Source organism: Solanum verrucosum, unplaced genomic scaffold (genome assembly GCF_900185275.1).
Source record: "Solanum verrucosum unplaced genomic scaffold, falcon-dt-bn FXZP01000285.1, whole genome shotgun sequence".
In the NCBI taxonomy this organism is placed as follows: domain Eukaryota; kingdom Viridiplantae; phylum Streptophyta; class Magnoliopsida; order Solanales; family Solanaceae; genus Solanum; species Solanum verrucosum.
Genome location: NW_026019934.1, coordinates 455,244 through 475,826, shown reverse-complemented (window position 1 = coordinate 475,826; position 20,583 = coordinate 455,244). Strand labels below are relative to the sequence as shown.

Genomic DNA, 20,583 nt, shown 5'->3' with positions numbered 1-20,583 from the left:
CCCGACATCCGATACCCACATTAGAGCCCAACTAATCCAAATTTGCATCCAAAAGTCCCACATTATGGGTAAAGCGCTCCCTAACAAAGGCGACTATATACCGAAGGGGACTCAAACCTGAAACCTCTTGGTTAAGGGTGAAGAAGCACTTTTTTTAATTTCTTGATGATGTGCAAACATTCTTTGTTTGTATAACTCATAATTTGCACGACAATCAAGAGGTGTGGAAGGATGAATAGTCCCCCCAAACCAAAAGTTTTGGGTTGGAACTGTGGGAATGAGTGGTTCCCCCTTTATACAGACCATCAACACAACCCAAACTAGTCGAGTCAGTGAGCTGAAATACCGAATGGCTAGACCCAACAAAGAAAAATATTGGGTCTGCATGGCCCGGTGACTATCCAGTGCCGATCAAAGTAAAAAAAACACAGCTAGTTGTAGCTGCAAGTGAAATGTTGAAACAGCCTGTGAAGAAAGTGCAAGGTAGACAAGGGAGGAGATATTTCTTAAAAAACTATCATAATTTTTCTATGAGATCAAATGTAGCATGATACAAAGAAGCTCAACAACAGCTATACCACCATAGGATACCGAGAAAAAGGAGGAAAATAAAAAAAGAACAACGCGCCTCCATCTACTATTCTTACAATAACTTATCTTTCATCCTTGTGATTGTTTCTGCTTCTATTTTTGAACTCATCCTTTGCAGCGAGACCTGTGGCAAATGGATATTAAATAATTATTGCACCTAAAAATTTTCATGAAGAACAATGAAAGCCTGAACAGACGTACAAGCTTTTAAGAACAGTCGCTATGTAATGCTAAAATCTACACGATTAGATATCACTGCATAATGGAGTAGATCAAGTTTGAACATGAATACCATACTAACAATAGAATCAATAGCATGCTGCTTGTTAACATATTCAACAAATCATTTTCGCATCAGTTGATGGCAACACATTATAGACACCTTACTATTTCCAAATAACTTGTTGATTTTGTTAGTCCTAAACATTATAAAATCATCGGATCATTAAAAGTTGTAGTTCAGTCAAACTAGAAATCAGATCATTTTTCACCTTTATGTTTTCCTAAATTGGGCACCCACACAACCCCTTCTTACCCTCCCCCACTCACCAAAGGACGAATCACATTAAAGACATGATCAGATAATGAGGAAGGAGTACACACCCATCATCAGCGTCTAGTTCTCGGCTTGCACCGGAACTCAGCTAAGAGTGCTATATGATCAGAGGACCACTCTGGAGAAGGAAGTGCTGTGTCTTTTCTCAAGCTTTCTTCATCCAAGAGCTCCAATAAAGATTCAACAGTTAATGAATCAGCTGAAAAAACACATATATCAGCCTTCATGACACATTCCATCAAGGACATGCATATACTGCACCATCCAAATTATGGACTGTAGAACAACAAAGGAAAACACTGAGGTGACAAATATATTGTCAATCTAATCGGAGAGAATATTTTACTATACCTGAGTAGAATATATAATCATGAGTGCCAATAAAATCTCTGGTGCAGTTGGTAAACAAGGGCTCATTTGTATTAGGATCCATCCTCCTCCTTTGCTGCTCTAGTCCAAGTCCCACCCCCATTCTGGCAAAGGATGAATAAGCACTAACCTACAGAAATGGATGCCACAACAAAAGATATGCTTTAAATATATCTTGCAGATCTTATTTAACTTCTTCACTAGGATGTACAATACAAAATTTCTAAGGTCCAACCTCACCCTTAGGAATAGAAGAGGTTCAGGAGGAATCATATTTAAGGGTGTATTAGGTATGAAGGAAAATGTCTTCTTGGAAAATAAGTGGGTTTCTTACTTATTTTCTTGTATTAGGTATGTAAGCAAAATATATTATCCTAAAAGCATTTGTATATAATCTAGATACTAAGGGAGGTGAGGTGGGGGTGAGGGTGGCGGGGATGGGGATGGGGATGGGGGTGAGGATGAGGTGTGTTGGAGGGCGGGGAGGATACAACCATTGTGGAATGTCACCTGTGGAACTTGTTTTCTCTACTTCCACTAGGGAATCATTTTCCTCCATACTGAACACACACTTACTGTATAAAAGGTGGATATGGAGAGTGAAAAGGATGAAAGAGAAAATGGTGGGGAAGCAGGAACAGGAATAGAAGCCTTCCAAAAGTTATTGAAGTTTTACCAATGGGAGTTGGTGTGTTAACTTTGAAGCTGGACGCAAAATACCAAGAGGATCCACTACTAGATCTTGATGCATTGGATCAACTTTCCCCAAAGCAAGAAGTGTATGAGGAGCACTGCATTGTGACAGTTCACATTAGTATTGGTATTTCCAGCCTGTTAGTTCCAGGAAGTGCAGAGGGCTTGGGAGACCAGTATCAACTGTGCCAATAAAGAAAATTCAAGAAACAACTGACCTTCCGGGCATCGAATTAAAATCCCCACAGACAAGCATTGGGATGTCAGCACTGGCAGCGATTTTTTCAAGTCCTTTAAGAAGTGTGTGAACCTGAGTAGTAAAGACAATGAGTTTTTAACCAGAAAAGAATGGGGAGACCTATTTAATAATGTATTCAATAGCAACCTGCCACAGTTTGACATCCCTTAATTCTTGCTGAACGTTTACATGTGTGTTGGCCTGCATACAGAAATGGAAGGAACAATTTCAATAGATGCATCAGCTCAATATAGATTATGATCCACATTTCATTTAAGCTATCCCAGGAATACAAAATTGTACGTGTAGTTAACATTCCAGGAGAGGTACTTCTCAGTGTTACTGACTTGCTTTATTAAGCGAAAGGACAAGTCTAGTAAGAAAATATTCACCATGGCATGACCAGAGTTATTAACATGTCAGCATAGAATGGGGCTATAAGAAAGCACAGGCAGAACTTTATCCAGAGAAAAAAAACTGAAGATTTCAACTGTAAAAGAAAAGAAAAAAGAAAAAATCATATTACTTACCACACAAACTAGTTGACGCTTCCCAGGGTTGTCAACCCCCTGGTTGCTGAACTTCGCTTCCAAAACCACTATAAGTGCAACATTATCCTATTATAGAACAGGTGGTCAGACATAATAGGCCAATTCTGAATTCAAACTCTGGCAATACAAAGATGAACCATTAGAGCAATTCAGGAAGATACCTTAACCAAACGATTTAATGCAGTCTTCTTTTGGGCAATGGGAACCACAGCATCAGTCAAAGATTGTGCAGCTTTATTAAACTCGACCTGCAAAAGAAGTATGAGTTTATTATTTATAATGATACAAGAGCAACCTTTCTAGTATGCTACTATAAAGAAAGTAAAGACCTTCTCAACACAATACTTCGTACCTCATATTTTTTAACATGTGAGAATCTATCTCGGCGGAAAAATGTAGCACAACCATCAATATTGTTAATACTCCCACTAAACACCTGTATATGATGAGATCTGGTCGGTTTAAAAATTCAAAAACTCACAAATACATACATTGAGCAGAACAAACCTCAGCTGTTTTTCTTTTAAACAGAGCTTGGTAACCGTGTTTATCCAGCTCAGGAGCAAAGAACTCCTCAAAATGATTACTTTGAACCTGAAACGGAAGCATACAGCAATGACACATAAGTATTTCCCCCTTCTTTATATATACTTCCTATTTTCCACAACGATTATAGCGGAAATTAACGTCATACGTGTTAAGCATATATAACATTCATTTAACTGATGAGAAAATCTTCCTTTAGTAGCCAATCAAGTTCAGTAAAGCAAAATTACCATTTCATTAAGGAAAGAAAAGAGAATCTTTTCGAGTAAAGAGCAAATTTAGAAAATTATTGACCTCTACAAAAATTGTAAAAGCAACCCACTCAAAAATGTTAATTCTATTATCAGATATTACTCCATTACCTCTTGAAGACAAACAATGTCTGCACGGTAGCCAACTATTTCGCGCAAAAGATTCTGTCTACGATATGTCCAAGAAAGAGCCCAAGAGGGGCAATAACTGTATAATTCGTTTGTTGCATAGGCATCAGACAGAATATTGTAGGAGAGCACAGTGAAAGTTCCTGAGGATGATAATCGACCATCCAAATCCAGATGTCCAGGAATATCAACTCCGCTAACTGAAAACATGCGACGTGGAGTTGGACACGGAGCTGGAATCACTCGGGACGTCAATATGGTACTAGAAGGTCCAACAGGTAATTTTGTTTCTGCATCTACAACAACACATTCAAATTTAAGCGCGTGACCAATATCATCTGCAGATGGTGTATATGTTTTAGCCCGTCCAACTTCAAACCAGGTTTCACTGCCATTTCTCTGGGTTATTGCTGCAGGATATAAAGGTGTGGTTCCATTCGCCAAGCTGCCACTTGATTGAGAAGAAGCCAAACTTGCATTAGTAACACCAGACCCAGTACTATTAAATCGCCCAAATATTTCTTCCTCCTCGTTTCCATTTTCATTTACAGCACTAGCGGCACGTTCATGCAGAACACGATGATGTTGCCATGCATCTGAGAAGCATTTAGGTGAGCAATGGTAACTCTTAGTGACTGGGAGTTTGGCCTTCACACACCCAAGGCACTGCAATGTGGCTTGCTCAGATGGATGGATACTACAGATGGCAACTTTTTTATCACTTTGTATACGATACCTGCAAAAGAAATCAGACAGTTACCGGTGGAGAAAGTATTAAGTTAAAGTACAAAACAGAGGCGTTACGGTCCAACAAACTCCGCCGCTTTGCTAAAATTATCAAAAGCATAAATAGAAAAATTGGTGAAGCGATCCCAGGGGCCCAGCCAATGTGACACTTTGTTTTATTGCTGAAAGTATTTTAGGATTTTCTTTCACAACTAGACCGCTAGATAACAATTGATTCCTAACTGAGACAAAGCCAAACAATCCATATAAATTACATAAAATATTAACAACAGGTTAGTTTCAAATCACCGTATAGACTGGCGTAGTTAAAAGCTGACTGATCTCACTTTTTTTTTTCAAATGCAAGAAGAGCCCACTGATCTCACATGAAATGTGAATTTCAGAAATGTGTCATTCGTTCTCTTTTTTTAATTGATTGTGGTATCCGGTCCAGCTCGCACGCACTGCAACTATTCCACCGGGTACTTGCTACCTAAGTTGCTTGTACTCTCCAAAATTGCTGCCGCACCCGTGTCGGATCCTCCAAAAATACACTACTTTTGGAGGATCCAACACACACTCGCCGACGTTTCTGAAGAGTCCGAGCAACATAGCTTGCTACCACCCACCAACACAGATGATGAGTCACTCATTCCCTTTTCTTATATTTTTTCCTAACTCACTCCCTTTATTGCACTTATATTCTGTTGAGTAAATATTAATGGTTTTATACATTGATATAAAGCTGGCTGCGCCACAAACAGCTCAATACTAAGCACACCTAGTGGCACTTTGTTACTTTAATAGTTCATCTATAGCACTAAATTTTCCTTGATACCGCTCAAATATGGCACTTGCGGAGACCATCCAATCAAAGTTTACTTTCAGCATTTAGCCTGTCACTAAGTTAAATTCAGGGAATGCTAGTGTTTCCACTTTCCAGCAAAAGTTATCAATCAAGATAATTGGACCAGAACAAGTTTAAAACTTATCAACCAAAAAATACATGTACTTGCAAGAAATTTCTAGTGAGCGAGATAAAAGATATATGGCGTATCAGGAAATGAACTAGACACCTAAGATGATGGACTCTTTAACATTTTAATGTGTTATAGAAGATGTGATGGGCATCTTCTCTAAAGGTAAGGTAAGAACATGAGGAAAAAATATCAGGGCGTAAATTGTGAGTATTCTCTCAGCTCAGCTCCATGCGTAGTAAATAAGGAGAACCCTACTGCGGCTAGATCCTCTATCTGAAATAATCATTAACGTCACTTTCAAGCACGCCCAATTAAGTACATATGTTTAATAAGAAAAATTTACATCTCAATAGTTATATCTTACAAGTTACAACATAATCCCTTTATTGAGTGACACACTTACCTTTTTAGTTTGTACCAAAAAGATAGACACTTCCTCTCTTTAAGAAACTATTTAATATTAGCATCCTCATTTTACCCTTAATGTCATGACTAATTTAAACTACTTTGCATATATTTGGGTTACACGTTAAAAAGTCATATTAAATTTCTTAAACTATGTGCTCGGTCGAATACCTCCACATTAAATGGAATGGGGGGAGTAATTTATTAAGAGAAAGGATCAAGTCATCCAAATAAAATCAGAATTTCTTCATCGAAGAATAATATAAACCACATTATACCTGGCTTGCAAATTATGTTTCTCTCCGCCAAAAATCGAAAGAACCAGGGCAACAAGATAACATCACAACACAAATAAGATAAAAGGGTCTCCAGAGTGATGTCTCGCTACTGGAGGAGGAACAATAGTCAAGTCAACACAGAAGTAAGGACCTGGAAGTTAATTTGGAAGGTTAAAATCCCATTAAAAGTAGCTTGTTTTGATTGGTTGGTGGTAAGACAAGCACGCCTAACACATGAAGTGTTACAAGGAAGAGGTTTCCTTGATTTGCTCAAGGTGTATTCATGCAATCGAGAAGCAGAGGTAGATAACCATCTATTTCTTCATTGCAAAGCAGCTACAAATCTGTGGAACATGTTCCTCTATATCCTAGGAGTCAGTTGGGTAATGCCTAAGTCTACTAAGGAGTTACTCAACTGCTGGAAAGGTATTGGCAGCAGAGGAGCCAGTGAAGATTGGTGGAGATCCATCCCAGCTTGTGTCTGGTGGACATTGTGGAAGGAGAGAAATTCAAGATTTTTTGAAGGCAAAGGGATCAAGAGCCAGAAGATTAGAATACAATGCGTTAGTTTACTTTATTTTTGGTGTAAACAGGATATGGTAGGGGATACGGTACACAAAGTTGACTTCATAGGTAACTTGTAAAGTTTTTTGTTGAGTAGTCCTTACTGAGGTAAGTGCACACACCACGTGTGAATTGTAAAATGTTCTTCATCATCTTTTGTTGATGAGTTTTTTGTGAATACAAAATTACCTTTACTCAAAAAAACAAATAAGACAACCAGACAGGTAGATATTTCATCAATGAGATGATCGCGATAAAACATCAAATACTTCCAATTTCGGGAAATTCATCCCAAATAATGGCAATTTTCTCCAAGTAACAATAGTATCTCATTCAAAAGGGGTCTTTTGGTAGAATGGATAAGAATAAACTAACTCGGGTGTATTATTAATGTTGGGATTCATTATGCTGAGATTATTCTTATCGGCTGTTTGGTTTGTTGTATTAAATGAATAGGGTGTATTAAAATAGGAATAGTATTGAATAGGGATAGGTGTAGTAGAATAGGAACAGTACCCCATATTGTTAATACCATGGTTTAATATGTACAAGAATAGTACCGAATGGAGTGTATAACTAATACACCAAACTTAAATTTGCAACCAAATATTGTACTAAAATATAGTACCAGTACAATTCTTATACACCCTACCTATGCATTTGCAACCAAACATTGTACTAAATATAGTACCAGTACAATTCTTATACCACTACCTACCCTCCCTAGCTTGTTTCGTTCTAGTGCTCAAAAATAATATTCCAAAGCTTTCGTATGTTCTCCATTACTTGTGTGGATAAGCCCTATATTATAGAGTATATAACTTCGATCATAGGGATCAATTTCTAGTCGCATAGCTTCATAATAATTCTGCAAAGCTTCCGCGTAATTTCCTTCGAATTGAGCCGACATCCGTTACGGTTGTCATTCAATTGAAAGAATCTCCGTTCCAGAACCGTACGTGAGATTTTCACCTCATATGGCTCCAAGTAGCTAGTTGCACCTTCTACACTCATACAGCGCTTAGACTTTGATAATATTTATCATGGAACTTTTATCAGATACTAGGACAGAATCAAATCCAAACTGCACTTTCAGAGTAAACTAACTGCAATTGAAGGAGAATGACAGAAGGTTTTTAAACTCAAAGCCATTCTAATCCTATTTCTTTAAAGACAGCAGCCACTGTGAAGATAGGAAATCCTCAACGGACATATTTCTTTTTTGCCAAAAGAATACAACTTTCAGTACATTCACTTAACCCCCGCCCCACCACACACACACACACACACACCAAGAAAAAAAAAAGAAGCTTCCCATCTGCTGGCTCAAACTATAAAATGTGAGTAAAACCCACATATGTCAATCAATTAGCAAATGCCTAACAAAATGCCTGATAGTATCATTCCAAACAGGATCATATATCCACCATCAACTAAATGTCCTCATAAAGTGAGGAATTAAAACTGCCAATCAGTAACTTCGAGCTACCCACCTGAGCTACCAGAAAGTTCCGATATCAAAAAAAAGTTTCCCATCTGCACAACATTTGACTTTCCATCAAAAAAAGAAAACTTAGGAAGAACGAATTAGACAAAAATTGCCCCTTTTTGCTTTCACATACAGAGCACGAAAAATCCTCACCAAATTTTTTTTAGGGGATCACAGAACAGTGGAGCTATTTCCAATACATCATCTATTCAGATCAATTGGAACATGAAAGACAGTCTTTTTTATCCTGTTTGCCTATCATTTGCTTGATTACAAATCCTCAAACTTCAACAGACTAAACAGTACACTTACACAAAATGTTTTGTTAAATTAGAAACACCATAAAGTTACATTTTTTTTCCAAACAAACACAGTAGAATCAAATCACAAAGCAAAAAATATAGCAAAATACACCAAAAAAAGCTAAAAATAAACCAACTGACCACTTGTATCTCAAGAAATATCCATCAATCGGTGCAGACTCTGAAACATCCTCAGAAATAACAGACTTATCCTTGTTTGGCCGTCGTAAAAGGACATAAGGTGTGAGTTCACACCCTACGATCGGTATATCGGAGGGGAGATGCACCCGTAACACACTCAGCATTCTCGAAGTTCACAAAAAGCTTTCCACTCTCTTCTCAACACTACTCCACAAACACAACCAACAAATACTAAGCAAAAACAATTCAGAAAAATTCGTTGTCGTTGGCGGACATATGGCGGATCCGCCATAACCTGAACTCTACACCAATCGCCAGCCTTACCTTCTGCTTCTACACCGTCAATAAATTCAACAGAAAATCGCAGAAAAGCCCTAAAAATGAAAAAAAAAATACCCAATTAAGAGAAAAATTGAGAGAGATCTAATGGAATCAAATGCTAAGTTGAAAGATTTGGGGGAAAAAGCGACAGATCGAAGAAAAAGAGAAAATTTTAGGAAAATTTTAGACAGAAATGAATCGATTTAGGGTTTTACAGAGAAGAAAGATGGTCGTAGCGGAGCTGAAGAGAGTCGTCCGGACATGCTAATTTCCAACATATATATAGATATATATATAATAAAAAAAATTAAAAACTATTAGGGACTTGCCAAATAAATTTTGATAATATCCCATTATGACTAATGTCAAATAATATTTGAAATTAACCAAATTACTCGAATTAAACTTAACTATAATTAGTAAGTAGTAATTAGTCTCATTAGTATACATGTATTGTGAGTGTTCGTAACAACAAATAAATAAATTTATTAAAAATATATATATATGTGTTGAGAGATTTTATTGCTATTATGATTGTTTGAATAATTTTTTAAATTAATCAAGTTTGTTTGAATCATTTAGTTTGCTTGATTCATTGAACAATTGAAAATTTAAAAACTCGTTCATCTTTATATGATATATACATGCATTTTTCATATATATTTCATATTAATTACTATAAAATCTATGCTTAATAGCTTACCAATATTTGAGTACTATTTACTCTCATTTTACTCATGTTAACGGAAGTGCTAAAACTTGAATCTTCATTTTATTCATACCTCGATAATCAAATAGGCATTCGAAATCAACAATTATTAATTGTTAGCATAGTCATTATCTTATTATTATTTATTGTTTATAGATGTGGATGATCCATTTGATTTTCAAAAAATATTTAAGAAAAATGTCATTGGAGCTTTATGTCATTAATTAAAGAACCAAATATATGTCCACAGAGAGTTGTCAGGGGATGGATAAAATTTCTTCACTCTTAATCAGATGTTTTTGATTTAAGTATTGAGTAGGAAAACAAATCGATATTAAACACTTCTTCTTTAAATGGACCCTACAAACGTAAAACCAAACTAATTAGAGTCCCAATATAAATATGTCAAATACATACCTCATAAATAAAACAAAGAAGGCCAAAATACAAGTTAGAAATGTAGCCAAGACTAAATTTTGGCATGTATGACATATGGATAACATGCCTACGGCAATTAAAAAGACAAAATCCTAATGCCTTTTTTCACATGGAACATTTGGAATACTCGTAACTGAAACATTTTGGAAAACCAAAACATTCTAGTTCATGTTCATCAACATTGATTACCTGAACTTCCACCTTGTTGATGAGGATTCGATTCGCCACGTTATAATTCCCTCCCCCATTTCTCCTTCCAAAAAAAAAAAGTTGAATAGTAGACATATTCGACATGTATATAGGGAGCAAAACTTTTAAATTCGACTAGCTCATTATGGGGTAGAATCTACAAAACACATTAAAATCGTATTGCAAATGTTTAATCAACCATCAAGAAATATAATGGATGTTGCTAAATCTAGCATTATAGGGACGGATTCAATTGAATCCATAGTTTATCTTGATACTGACCATCAAATATGGTTCGATTAATAATTCTGATATCAATGTTTATCTACATCTATAATTCATGAATCATTCTCAATATTGTATTGTTAACCGGGGCAAGGGTGGTCACAAAATAGGTTGTCTCAGATTAACTATTCTTAGACGTGCTTTCACAATAATAATGATGGAAACATATCAAACCAAACAGATCGTTGATTTTTCTTTCAGATTTTGCAGTACCTTACAATAATAATCAAATATTTCAACGAATCCTAGAATATATAAGAGGTCCACTAATGAAATTGGATACGTATAGTAATTAGTTAAATATTACTTTGATTAGTAATATATCTAAAGATTATACAATTTATAACTAATACTCCTTTTAGAGACAACAAATAAAAGCCCAACGATAAAAAATGCTAATTTGGGTGCATACCAAATGGAACTTATGGGTAGTTCTGTCCATCGAAGTTTGAATCCGACACCTCATGATTCTCAAGCCATTTCACATACCACTACACCAATGGCTAACATAGCAAGTATTTCTCCAATGAAATATGCATAGTCAAATTGCTCAAGAACACAGCTGTATCAAAAAAATTATCTTAAAATGCAGGGAACTTAGGTAATAGATAGACATACTTGACTTCACTTTTGTAGTAAAAGTTCAACAAAGGCCTCTAATGGCAATGTAAACAAAATTTAACTAACAAGCAATGTCTGGAGTTGACACCAACAAAACTAATTCTGTCTTTCAATTTCAGAAACGCAAATAGAAAAAAAACAACACCTCTCAGAAACAGACTAAGATCAATAACCTCCCTTCAAATCATTAACCACATCATATGGTATGGGGGTAACTGTCTCCAAAGTAGCACCTCCAACCATGAACCCTGGTTTGGGTCCGAGTGGTTGTCTTTTTGTGCTGATGACTTCTCCTCTAGCCTTGGCATCAGCCTTTAGTTGATCATTCTTCTTAATCCTTTCCCTGACTTCTTCAGTGCATCGAGATTGCTGGACGTGCTCAATCCTCACATGGATCCTCTTTCTTAAGATCTTGTTACGAACCTGAGAAACAGAACAAAAAAGAGTCAGACTGGACATACAGCACAGACATTAATGAGAAAGGAACAACAAAAGCAAACATACTAAAAGAGAAATTCAGCAACAAACCTTTCACATCAAGGATGCGAAAAAACAGTCAAAACCCCAATACAGATTAGAATGTCTTTGATAATTCAACCAGTATACTACTATTGCACGCAGTTAAGGGGGAATACCAGCATTGTTTCGAAGACATAACAAAACACATCATCATTTTTTAATTCTAAGAATATGTCAAATCTCATTCGAAGAGTAAGCAAGAATAAGAGAAGGTCCAATAAAAATGAATTCAATGTCTTTAATCTGGTCTATGCAGGAAGTTGTATAAACCATAAATCAAATCAATATTGAATGATACAATAAAATAAGTACTTGTCTAGAAATTTTTGTTCCCCAACTTCCAAAATGACATCCCGTTAATGATCAAAAATACAATGAGGCTTATGTTAAACCAATATACATTCTCACTAAGGTCCATTAAGCTAAATTGAACTTAATTTAAGAAACTTACCCTGCAGAACTCTAACTACTCCATTAATTCATGACAAGTATTTACAACACAACAAATACACGTTTTGCCCAAAAAAATTGTACAGATCAAATAAATGTTGGGGTTAAATACTGACTACTGAATCTTCTCGACATAAGGGAAGATTCTTGTGTCATGAATAAGGGGATTCAAGCATTGCTTCAAGCAATCGGTTAGCACCTATGTGTCACACTTGAGTATTTTCTCATTGAATCCCCGTGTATAAATTCCTAGCTCTAACACTGAAGCAATTGAATTAAACCAAAAAAACATATATGCAAATGGATTGACATAGCTAGTGACTTAAAAAATATAGTTTCAATAACATGAATGAACAACAGCAAAATATGCGTACCACAGAACTCTTTACATGAACTATATATTACTATCTAAACATACGAATCCAATCAGCAAATACTAAACAGACAAGGAACAACGAGCAAAGAAGATAACATATATCTCTATCTACAACTACAAATTCAATCAGCAAATACTAAACAGACAAGGAACAACGAGCAAAGTCAAAATGAGAAGATACCATATATCTCTACAGAAACAAGCATTAAATGTCTCGACCTATAAATCTAACCAACAAATCTTAAGCAGACATTCACAAAAAGGAACTAATCCGCCAATACTAAAGCAAAAAGTTAGAACAAATATTCACCACAATGAATAAGCAAAGGCAAAATCAGGAGATACCATATCTTTTTACAGAAACTAGCAATAACATCATAATTTTATGAATCAAATCAACAAAACCAATCAGTTACTAGTATAAGCAAACATTCACGGCAAGGCAAAATGAGCAAATGCTCGATCTCTACACCTAAACTAATTACAACTATCTAAACCTAATAAATCCAATCAACAAAAACAAAACAGACAAAGTAATAGCACCTATTCACGATATAATCATACAAAAATGCTCAAAATAAAGTTTAATTGTGTGTGGAAGTGAAAAGAGAGAGGAAGGACCTGCTTGTTGACTTCAACACCAACGGCGCGTTTGGTAACATTCCAAACACGACCAGTACGTCCATGGTAGAACTTGTGAGGCATTCCCTTGTGAATAGCACCATTCACCTTGATATCAACATAATCTCCGATTTTGAAAATCCTCAAGTAGGTTGAAAGTGCGATGGTACCCTTCTTCCTGAAGGCGCGAGAGAATGAATCTCTCGTTCGAGACCTCAAACCATGACCGGCCGGCATTTTCTTCTTCTGCTCTCGCTGTAGGTGCTTCTGAAAAGAGAGAGAGAGAGCGACTGAAACCCTAGCGGAAGATAAATATAGAGTACATTGTATATATGTATAGAGCTTCTAGGGTTTTAGATTGGGAATGGGCCGATAAATTATGGGCTTTTAGCAATATGGACTGAAGAGAACAATTTGGGCTTTATCAGCTGGAATTAGAGTAAGACATTTGTGCAGAAATGACCCTTTAAGTTTAATAAAAATGTTTGAAATATAGCACCTTTGGGTTGTGCAAGTCATGATAAATCGAAAGGGTAACTTACGAATTATATTGAATTGTCATGATTTCAAATTTCACTCTAACTATATGTGAGATAACTCATAAACCCTAACACATTAGCATGACTTTGTGCTTGTTCAATTTTAGGTAGGAATATAATCATGTCCAGTGTTCACAAAATAGTTATTGTTAGAGAAATTGATATTTTCATTTCTGCTTGTGTTTATGTTCTCAAAAGGCTCTTGTTTTTTTATATCACAACTAGTGATACTAGTCTTTTTCTCTATTGACAGAATAATTTCAAATCATGTCATTTATCAAACTTTCAAAGTTAAGTGTTTCAAGTAGGAATGTGGTCATATCTAAGTGTTGACGATATGTCTACTTTTTGTGCTCTGACGAAGACACACACTTTTGACGTCTTGATCAAAATTGATGATATTGTTGTTGAGTACAATGTCTTTCTCATCGACAACAATAATATAGTATACTCAGTCTCTCATTCTCTCCTCCCCCACACTTCTCTCTACTTTCTTATCCCTATCTCTCTCTTCTTTCCTCTATCTCCCCCTATTTTTTGTGAGAGAGATTCGATCCGATGCATAAAGCCAACAAATCCCCTCATCTCTCTATCTATCTATATCTCTCTCTCGCTATCTCTGGTTGGATTCAAACAACCTTATCATCAAAACATCGCTATGACCAAAATACACTAATTTTTTTTTTTACCAAATACATTGATGAAATTGACATCAGATACATGGAATGAAATTGGTCGTGGATGCGAGATACACAAATTTGTAAGAACTTAGATAGATTTTATTATACAAATACATAAGGAGAGAGGCGAGCGAGAGGCAGAGAGAGAAGCAAGCAGGAGAGGAGAGCGAGATAATCAATATATCCCATATGTATTTCATGCTTGAATATAGTGAATCAAGAATAAATTACAACTAATTTGACCTACATATTTGTGATATACATGTATCATAAATAATTTTTTTCTTAGAAATATAATTATAAAAATTGTTGTTTCAACGTGTAATTAGCAACAATACCACTATACTTTGTGTTGTTTCCTCTTATTTTATTGGAAAAATTACCTATATACACATCTTATTTTATCATAATCTCTAAAATTCCCCTCTCGGATACATCACTTCGCTCTCGTTGATGATACATTTCTATCCCCTTTCTGATACATCCCTCCCCTCTCAGATACATTCCTCCCCTACGTATCCAAATATCTTATCCCATCTCTTATACATCCCTCTCCTATGTATCCGGAAGTCCAATGATGTATCGGAAAGTCCATAAATTTTAAGGAATTTTTGTAATTTAGAAAAGAGTAGGAAAATAATGTAATTTGTTTTCGTGAGATTTATGTAAATTATACTTTTTTATTTTCCAACTTTTGGGCCATAACGCTCAAAAACTCAAGTCCAACATCCATTACGGGCCCAATCACAAATCATCTTATATCGTAGTTCTACACATGAGCTGAAAGGTTCTCTTTTTTTGCTTCTCCCTCAATTGACATGGGAACACGAGAGGTATACGAAGAAAAATTGAAGAGAGGTAATCTCCATCATGATCCTACAATCAAACCTGGCCTTGGCTCTGCTAGATGTCCTCGTTGTCTTTCTCTCTTGAACTCCAATTCAGTATGTATCATATTCTACTCGTTTTTTTGTGTTTTTGTAATTGTACACATCTTGCCTATTACATGCTCGATGAAATGCCTAGCTAGTAATTTGAGCTGTTTCTTTTTGATTTCGGTTGCAGAAAAGTGGAGAATGGGCGATTACTCCTGTTCTGCATGATTTCACGGCTGTGGTTAGTATGCTATATTACCTGTTTCGAATGGTATTTGAACTGCAAGATCGAACTAGTCAAATCTGTTGTTATGATTAAAATTTACCTAAGTAGTCACAAATTTTAAGATTGAATGGTGTTGGTATTTGTGATCAAAGTCCCGGCGTTGGTAGTTGAAAATAAAAAGTAAGCTACTTATAAGTTGTTGGATAGGATACTCTTAATAGTGTTGACAAATTTTAGGATTAAATGATGTCGTTTGTGTGAGAAAAAAGTCCCACATTGGTAGCCGGAAAGAAAACTAAGCCAATGATAAGTGTTGGTTACTCTTAGGAGTCGTTTGGTGTGAGATATAAGGTATAATAATCTTAAGGATAAAATGCAGGACTATTTTATCTTGCGTTTGGTTGGAGGTATTAGGCAGTCTTGGGATTATTTATCCCACCATTTAGACCTTAGTGATGGGATAAGTTATCCCATATACACGGTGGAATAACTTATATCACGATAATTAATTTCGGGATAACTTGTTCTCAACCAAACAACCCCTTAATAGTATGAGGCCCTTTAGGGAAACTGTACATGCTTGTCCCAAAGAGGACAATATCGCACATATTAAGTGTATCTTTCAGCTGTTTAACCTAATGACTGAGAGATGAGTAGGGAGATGATGTAGTGATGGTGTAAGGACCAGCTCCGAATTAGCCCATGAATGGTAATGGACCATGTGGAACTTAGTTAATGGAGGAAATTGTTGCGTGTGCGTAAACAAAGTCCATACTGGTAGCTAAAAAGAAATGTAAGCTACTTATAAGCTGTTGAATCCTCCTCTTGAGATTGGTAACCTAGCCCAAAACCATGATCATGGAAAAAAGTATGGGGATAGTCTTAATGGCGTGAGGCCTTTTGGGAAATCGTGCAGGCTTGGCCCAAAGCTGACAATAACACACCATGCTGATGCCGAAAGTGGTTGATGCCGAAGAGCTCTTAATGTTATATGAATGTTTTGTATATGTCCAAATCTTCAAGTATTTGTTTCATAGTAAATTGGAATTGAGCTTAGTTGAGTTCAATGCAGAGGAAAGTTTCTATTGTAACCCCTGAAAGAGTTCTGTTTTTGAATGTCTTCCACTTGAAAATCAGAAAGACTATCTTTTACCTGAAGCCGAATATTTTACCCTTGTCTTACTAATTCTAATTTTTATAATCGGTTGGACAAGGCTAATAAACCCATAGTGGACAGAGTTATAGCGCAATCATAATATGAAGAGCTTTTACCAACTAGTTAAAGTAATATTCTTTACCTTTGTGTAGGCTGGCTCTGGAATTGGTGGACTGCTCAGTGCAATTCATGGTTTCAATACAGGCATGATTAATTAATCATCTCTTCTGTGCTTATCTTTGTTTTCTTTATTGTATTACTCTCCTTATAGTAAATTGTGGTTGAAATCTTAAACTAAATACTCCACTCATTTATCTAATGAATTCATAGCTGAAGTCTTAACGCTAGTACTTTTTAGGAATTCCTTTTGTCCAGAGACACGTGAAGGGTCCAAAGTGGCTTCCATTTGTTATAGGGGTAGGCACTTAATCCACTTTTCCGATCTTAAACTCTTTTCTTCCTCTCTCCCTCCTATTTATTGTATTCTTGATTTTTGTGCTGTACTCAAATCTATGTATAGTTGAGCATACAATTGATGTGTTATCTAAAGCTTCACCCTTCCCCTTGTTTTGTTCTTGCAGCTTCCTCCACTACTTATGTTCTCTGCAGCTAGCGCGACATTTGGAGGTAATTCTGTGAAGTTCTAATTTCATTCTAATCTTCATTCTTTCAATTTAGCACGTGTTATGTTATGAATTGATGATAAAGTTGCCATGACACTCAGCATATTAACTTTTTTTTTTTTTGATAAGTAACCCTCAGCAACAATACTTCCCTATGCACTAATGCTTAAAAGTTGGTAATTTGAAGGTTAATGCAATAATTACTTGGGTATCTCTGTTTTAGTTTACTTTCTCTATCTTAATATAATTGGGTAACACTTTATCCCATCAGTATTTTGAGTAATTTAGGAAAACCTAATGTATAATCTTCCGTTTTATGTAAGTATATAATTGTTGGTGATATTTTCACTCCCTGCTTATCTACTTCTAATGAACATTGCTTTCAACTATATCCTGTAAGGAATCAGAATTTATAATGGATGCGAAAAGAATGCTGTGATCAAGAAGGCATACCTTGATTTGTTTCTTGCTATATGTAGAGTAGAATCACTTTGATTCTTTAAACTTGACGAAAAACTGCTTTCGTTCCTGTTCAACCTTACTCCAGTTATTTTTTTGATGGAAACAACATATTTTTGGTGAGAGAGATCACCAGTTCTCTAAAGGTCTTGTATTTTCATGTTCCATCAAGTGAGAAGTTAACTATCACATATATCAGAAATAACCCCTCTAGTGTTGATCTGTCGTATTTTAAAGGTGTAACTTAATCGACCAAATAAGGTAATTGTGGTAACTGGTAATAATATAATGTGGGCTCAGCAGGGTGCATTTTATTTTATTTTTGAATGACTGATGTCTAAACCCCACTTTGTAGTGGAGGTAAGGTCTATCGGAAAGAGCCTCTCTACCTTGAGGTAGAGGTAAGGTTTGCATACACTCTATCCTCCCTAGCTACACTGGGAATGTTGTTGGAATGAGTATGACTGATGTCTAAACCAGCACTAAGGAAGTGCTATGATACTTAATGGAAAAGTAGATGAGCCTCACCTGGAAATAATTCTTGGAGAGAAGAAAAGGCTACATCACGCCTGTAACTTCCGTGGTCATGTGGTTGACAAGTTCATTCTCAAATCATGTGAACTTAAGTAGCCACAAAAACTGCAATCTATGCACATAATAAATTTAAGCACCTTTTCCTTACTGCTCAATGTCAAAAGTGGAGTAGTCCACAAATTTTGTCTTCCACAGTTTAGGTACCCGTTTTTTTTCTTATAAGAAAATTGCACATGTTTTGGTACCCGTATTTTGTTGAATGCATGCCATATATTCGAACTTGTTAGTTTCAGATCATTGTTGAGCAAGCTTTCTGTTATGCTAAGGTTAATTGTCTTCTTCAAGATATGTGCATCTTCTTGTCACGATAAGAAATTTTGAGCACTTGAATAAGAGGCGTGTCAGTGAAGAGTATGTCATGCCAGGAACAATCAAGGATCCGATGATTCAAATACTTCTAAATTTGGAGAATTGTAGACATATCTGATTTTACTAGACTTCGTTTTTTAGTTATCGCTTTGCTGTACTTATTCTTGGTAGCAAGTTTAAACAATATATAGAGAAGGTCCAAATATACCCTCATACTATGCAAAATTGAGCAGATTTTCCCTACGTTAGTACTTTAGTTCACTTATGCCCTTACCGTCAAATACTTGGTCCGAATACTATGCACAATTGAGCAGAATAAGGGCGTATTTGGACCAAGTATTTGATGCTAAGGGCTTAAGTAAATTGAAGTATAAACGGAGGGCAAATATGCTCAATTTCGCATAGTATGAGGGTATATTTTGACCTTTCCAGAACAATAGATCGTATCCAGGGGACAAGTTAGCTCATAGGGTTGGCGCTAGTACTCTGCAGCAGATGCGTGAATTGGCTTGCTGAACTGATCTTGCTTAGGGTGGGTGAAGAAGGGTATCCAATTGAAATCCATGCACTTCTTTTTCTATTTCTCTTAGATGTGCTTGGCACCGAGCGCTTGCGGTTGGAGATTGATTGAAAAAGCAGGCCCAGCCGATCCTCTCCCCCTACTTGTTCCAAAGAAGTATATCTTCACTTTATTTTTCAAAACTAGAAATTCGTACATATCAATGAATTAGGCTCTGTATAATATTTTGTAGGAATAATTCATGGGAAAGTGCCATTTAAAGGAAAATGAAGTAGCCACTCATTTTACATTCACTGGAAAGTACTTCAATGACAATAATCAAAGATCTTTTCCCATGCTTTTATCTTATTTATTAAGGTAATTTAAATGACCAGATTTTGCTTTACAGGATATGCACTTCCAATTTTTTCTCAACTTACGATGACTTCATATTACACTGCTTCAAGTGCCTCACATTACGGGATATCACTGCTTACCAGACGTATTGAGGAGGCCCATACTTCTGGTGTTCAACCTAAAAGACTCAGCTGATTGACTTGAGGTGCACAAAATCAGAGCCAAACTTTACTTCAAATTTTGCAACGAATTATATATAGTTGGAGCAACTGTCAATTCAAAAGATGCATGTTCATTGCTTTGGTGACTTCTCTTTTGATAAAATATATAGTTTTTACTTTGTAATTATAGGAATGTTTGAACTTGGAAGAAGAACTCTTGAACTTCTGTTAAAATTGGATCTTGTATCTAAGTGCTTTGTATTAGAACAAAATGCCTCGTCATTGTTTGTAAATTGTTGCATCCTCATCGGTGCTAACTGTGACTAAAGTGCCCTTTAATTTCTTTTTTAAGTCGAGAGTTTTCTACCCGGCCACAAAGGTAGGGGTAAGATGTGCATATATCCTACCTTCAGACTCGACTAGTGGAATTACACTAGGTATGTTGTTGTAGTCACTTCTCTATTACTAACTTTATATCTCCGAAGGTTGCAGGAGTGTGGGGTTAAAGAGAGAATTTTATGGCCTGACTTGCACAACATGTTTTGGACCACCAAGTATTTGACGGTAAGGGCATTAGTGAATTGAAGTATTAACGGAGGGAAAATATGTTTAATTTCGCATAGTATGAAGGTATATTTGGACCTTTTCCGAACAATATAATGTATCCAAGGGACAAGTTTGCGTTGGTACTCTGCAGAAGATGCGTGAACTAATCTTGCTTAAGGGGGGTGAAGAAGGGTATCCAATTGAAATCTATGCACTTTTTT

The 20,583-nt window shown here is 36.0% G+C and overlaps 3 protein-coding genes across 3 annotated transcripts; 1 reads left to right on the top strand and 2 right to left on the bottom strand.

Moving 5' to 3' along the window:
* Positions 1-469: 469 nt before the first annotated feature.
* On the bottom strand, positions 470-9,378 carry LOC125833349 (carbon catabolite repressor protein 4 homolog 1-like). Its single transcript, XM_049512494.1, has 12 exons — positions 8,810-9,378; positions 3,907-4,660; positions 3,506-3,592; positions 3,351-3,434; positions 3,160-3,246; positions 2,978-3,064; positions 2,595-2,648; positions 2,428-2,519; positions 2,193-2,307; positions 1,499-1,646; positions 1,195-1,346; positions 470-715 (listed from the first exon to the last, which is right to left on the bottom strand). The coding sequence occupies exons 1-11, from the start codon at positions 8,971-8,973 to the stop codon at positions 1,201-1,203; spliced, it is 1,818 nt and encodes a 605-aa protein (XP_049368451.1). The 5' UTR covers positions 8,974-9,378; the 3' UTR covers positions 470-715; positions 1,195-1,200.
* A 1,970-nt stretch (positions 9,379-11,348) lies between these two features.
* LOC125833596 (60S ribosomal protein L21-2) lies at positions 11,349-13,642 on the bottom strand. Its single transcript, XM_049512757.1, has 2 exons — positions 13,339-13,642; positions 11,349-11,795 (listed from the first exon to the last, which is right to left on the bottom strand). Exons 1-2 carry the CDS (start codon positions 13,573-13,575, stop codon positions 11,538-11,540), a joined length of 495 nt encoding a protein of 164 aa, XP_049368714.1. The 5' UTR covers positions 13,576-13,642; the 3' UTR covers positions 11,349-11,537.
* A 1,652-nt stretch (positions 13,643-15,294) lies between these two features.
* LOC125833621 (uncharacterized) lies at positions 15,295-20,027 on the top strand. Its single transcript, XM_049512786.1, has 6 exons — positions 15,295-15,501; positions 15,623-15,673; positions 16,967-17,018; positions 17,173-17,231; positions 17,396-17,441; positions 19,708-20,027. The coding sequence occupies exons 1-6, from the start codon at positions 15,376-15,378 to the stop codon at positions 19,848-19,850; spliced, it is 477 nt and encodes a 158-aa protein (XP_049368743.1). The 5' UTR covers positions 15,295-15,375; the 3' UTR covers positions 19,851-20,027.
* The last annotated feature ends 556 nt before the right edge of the window (positions 20,028-20,583 follow it).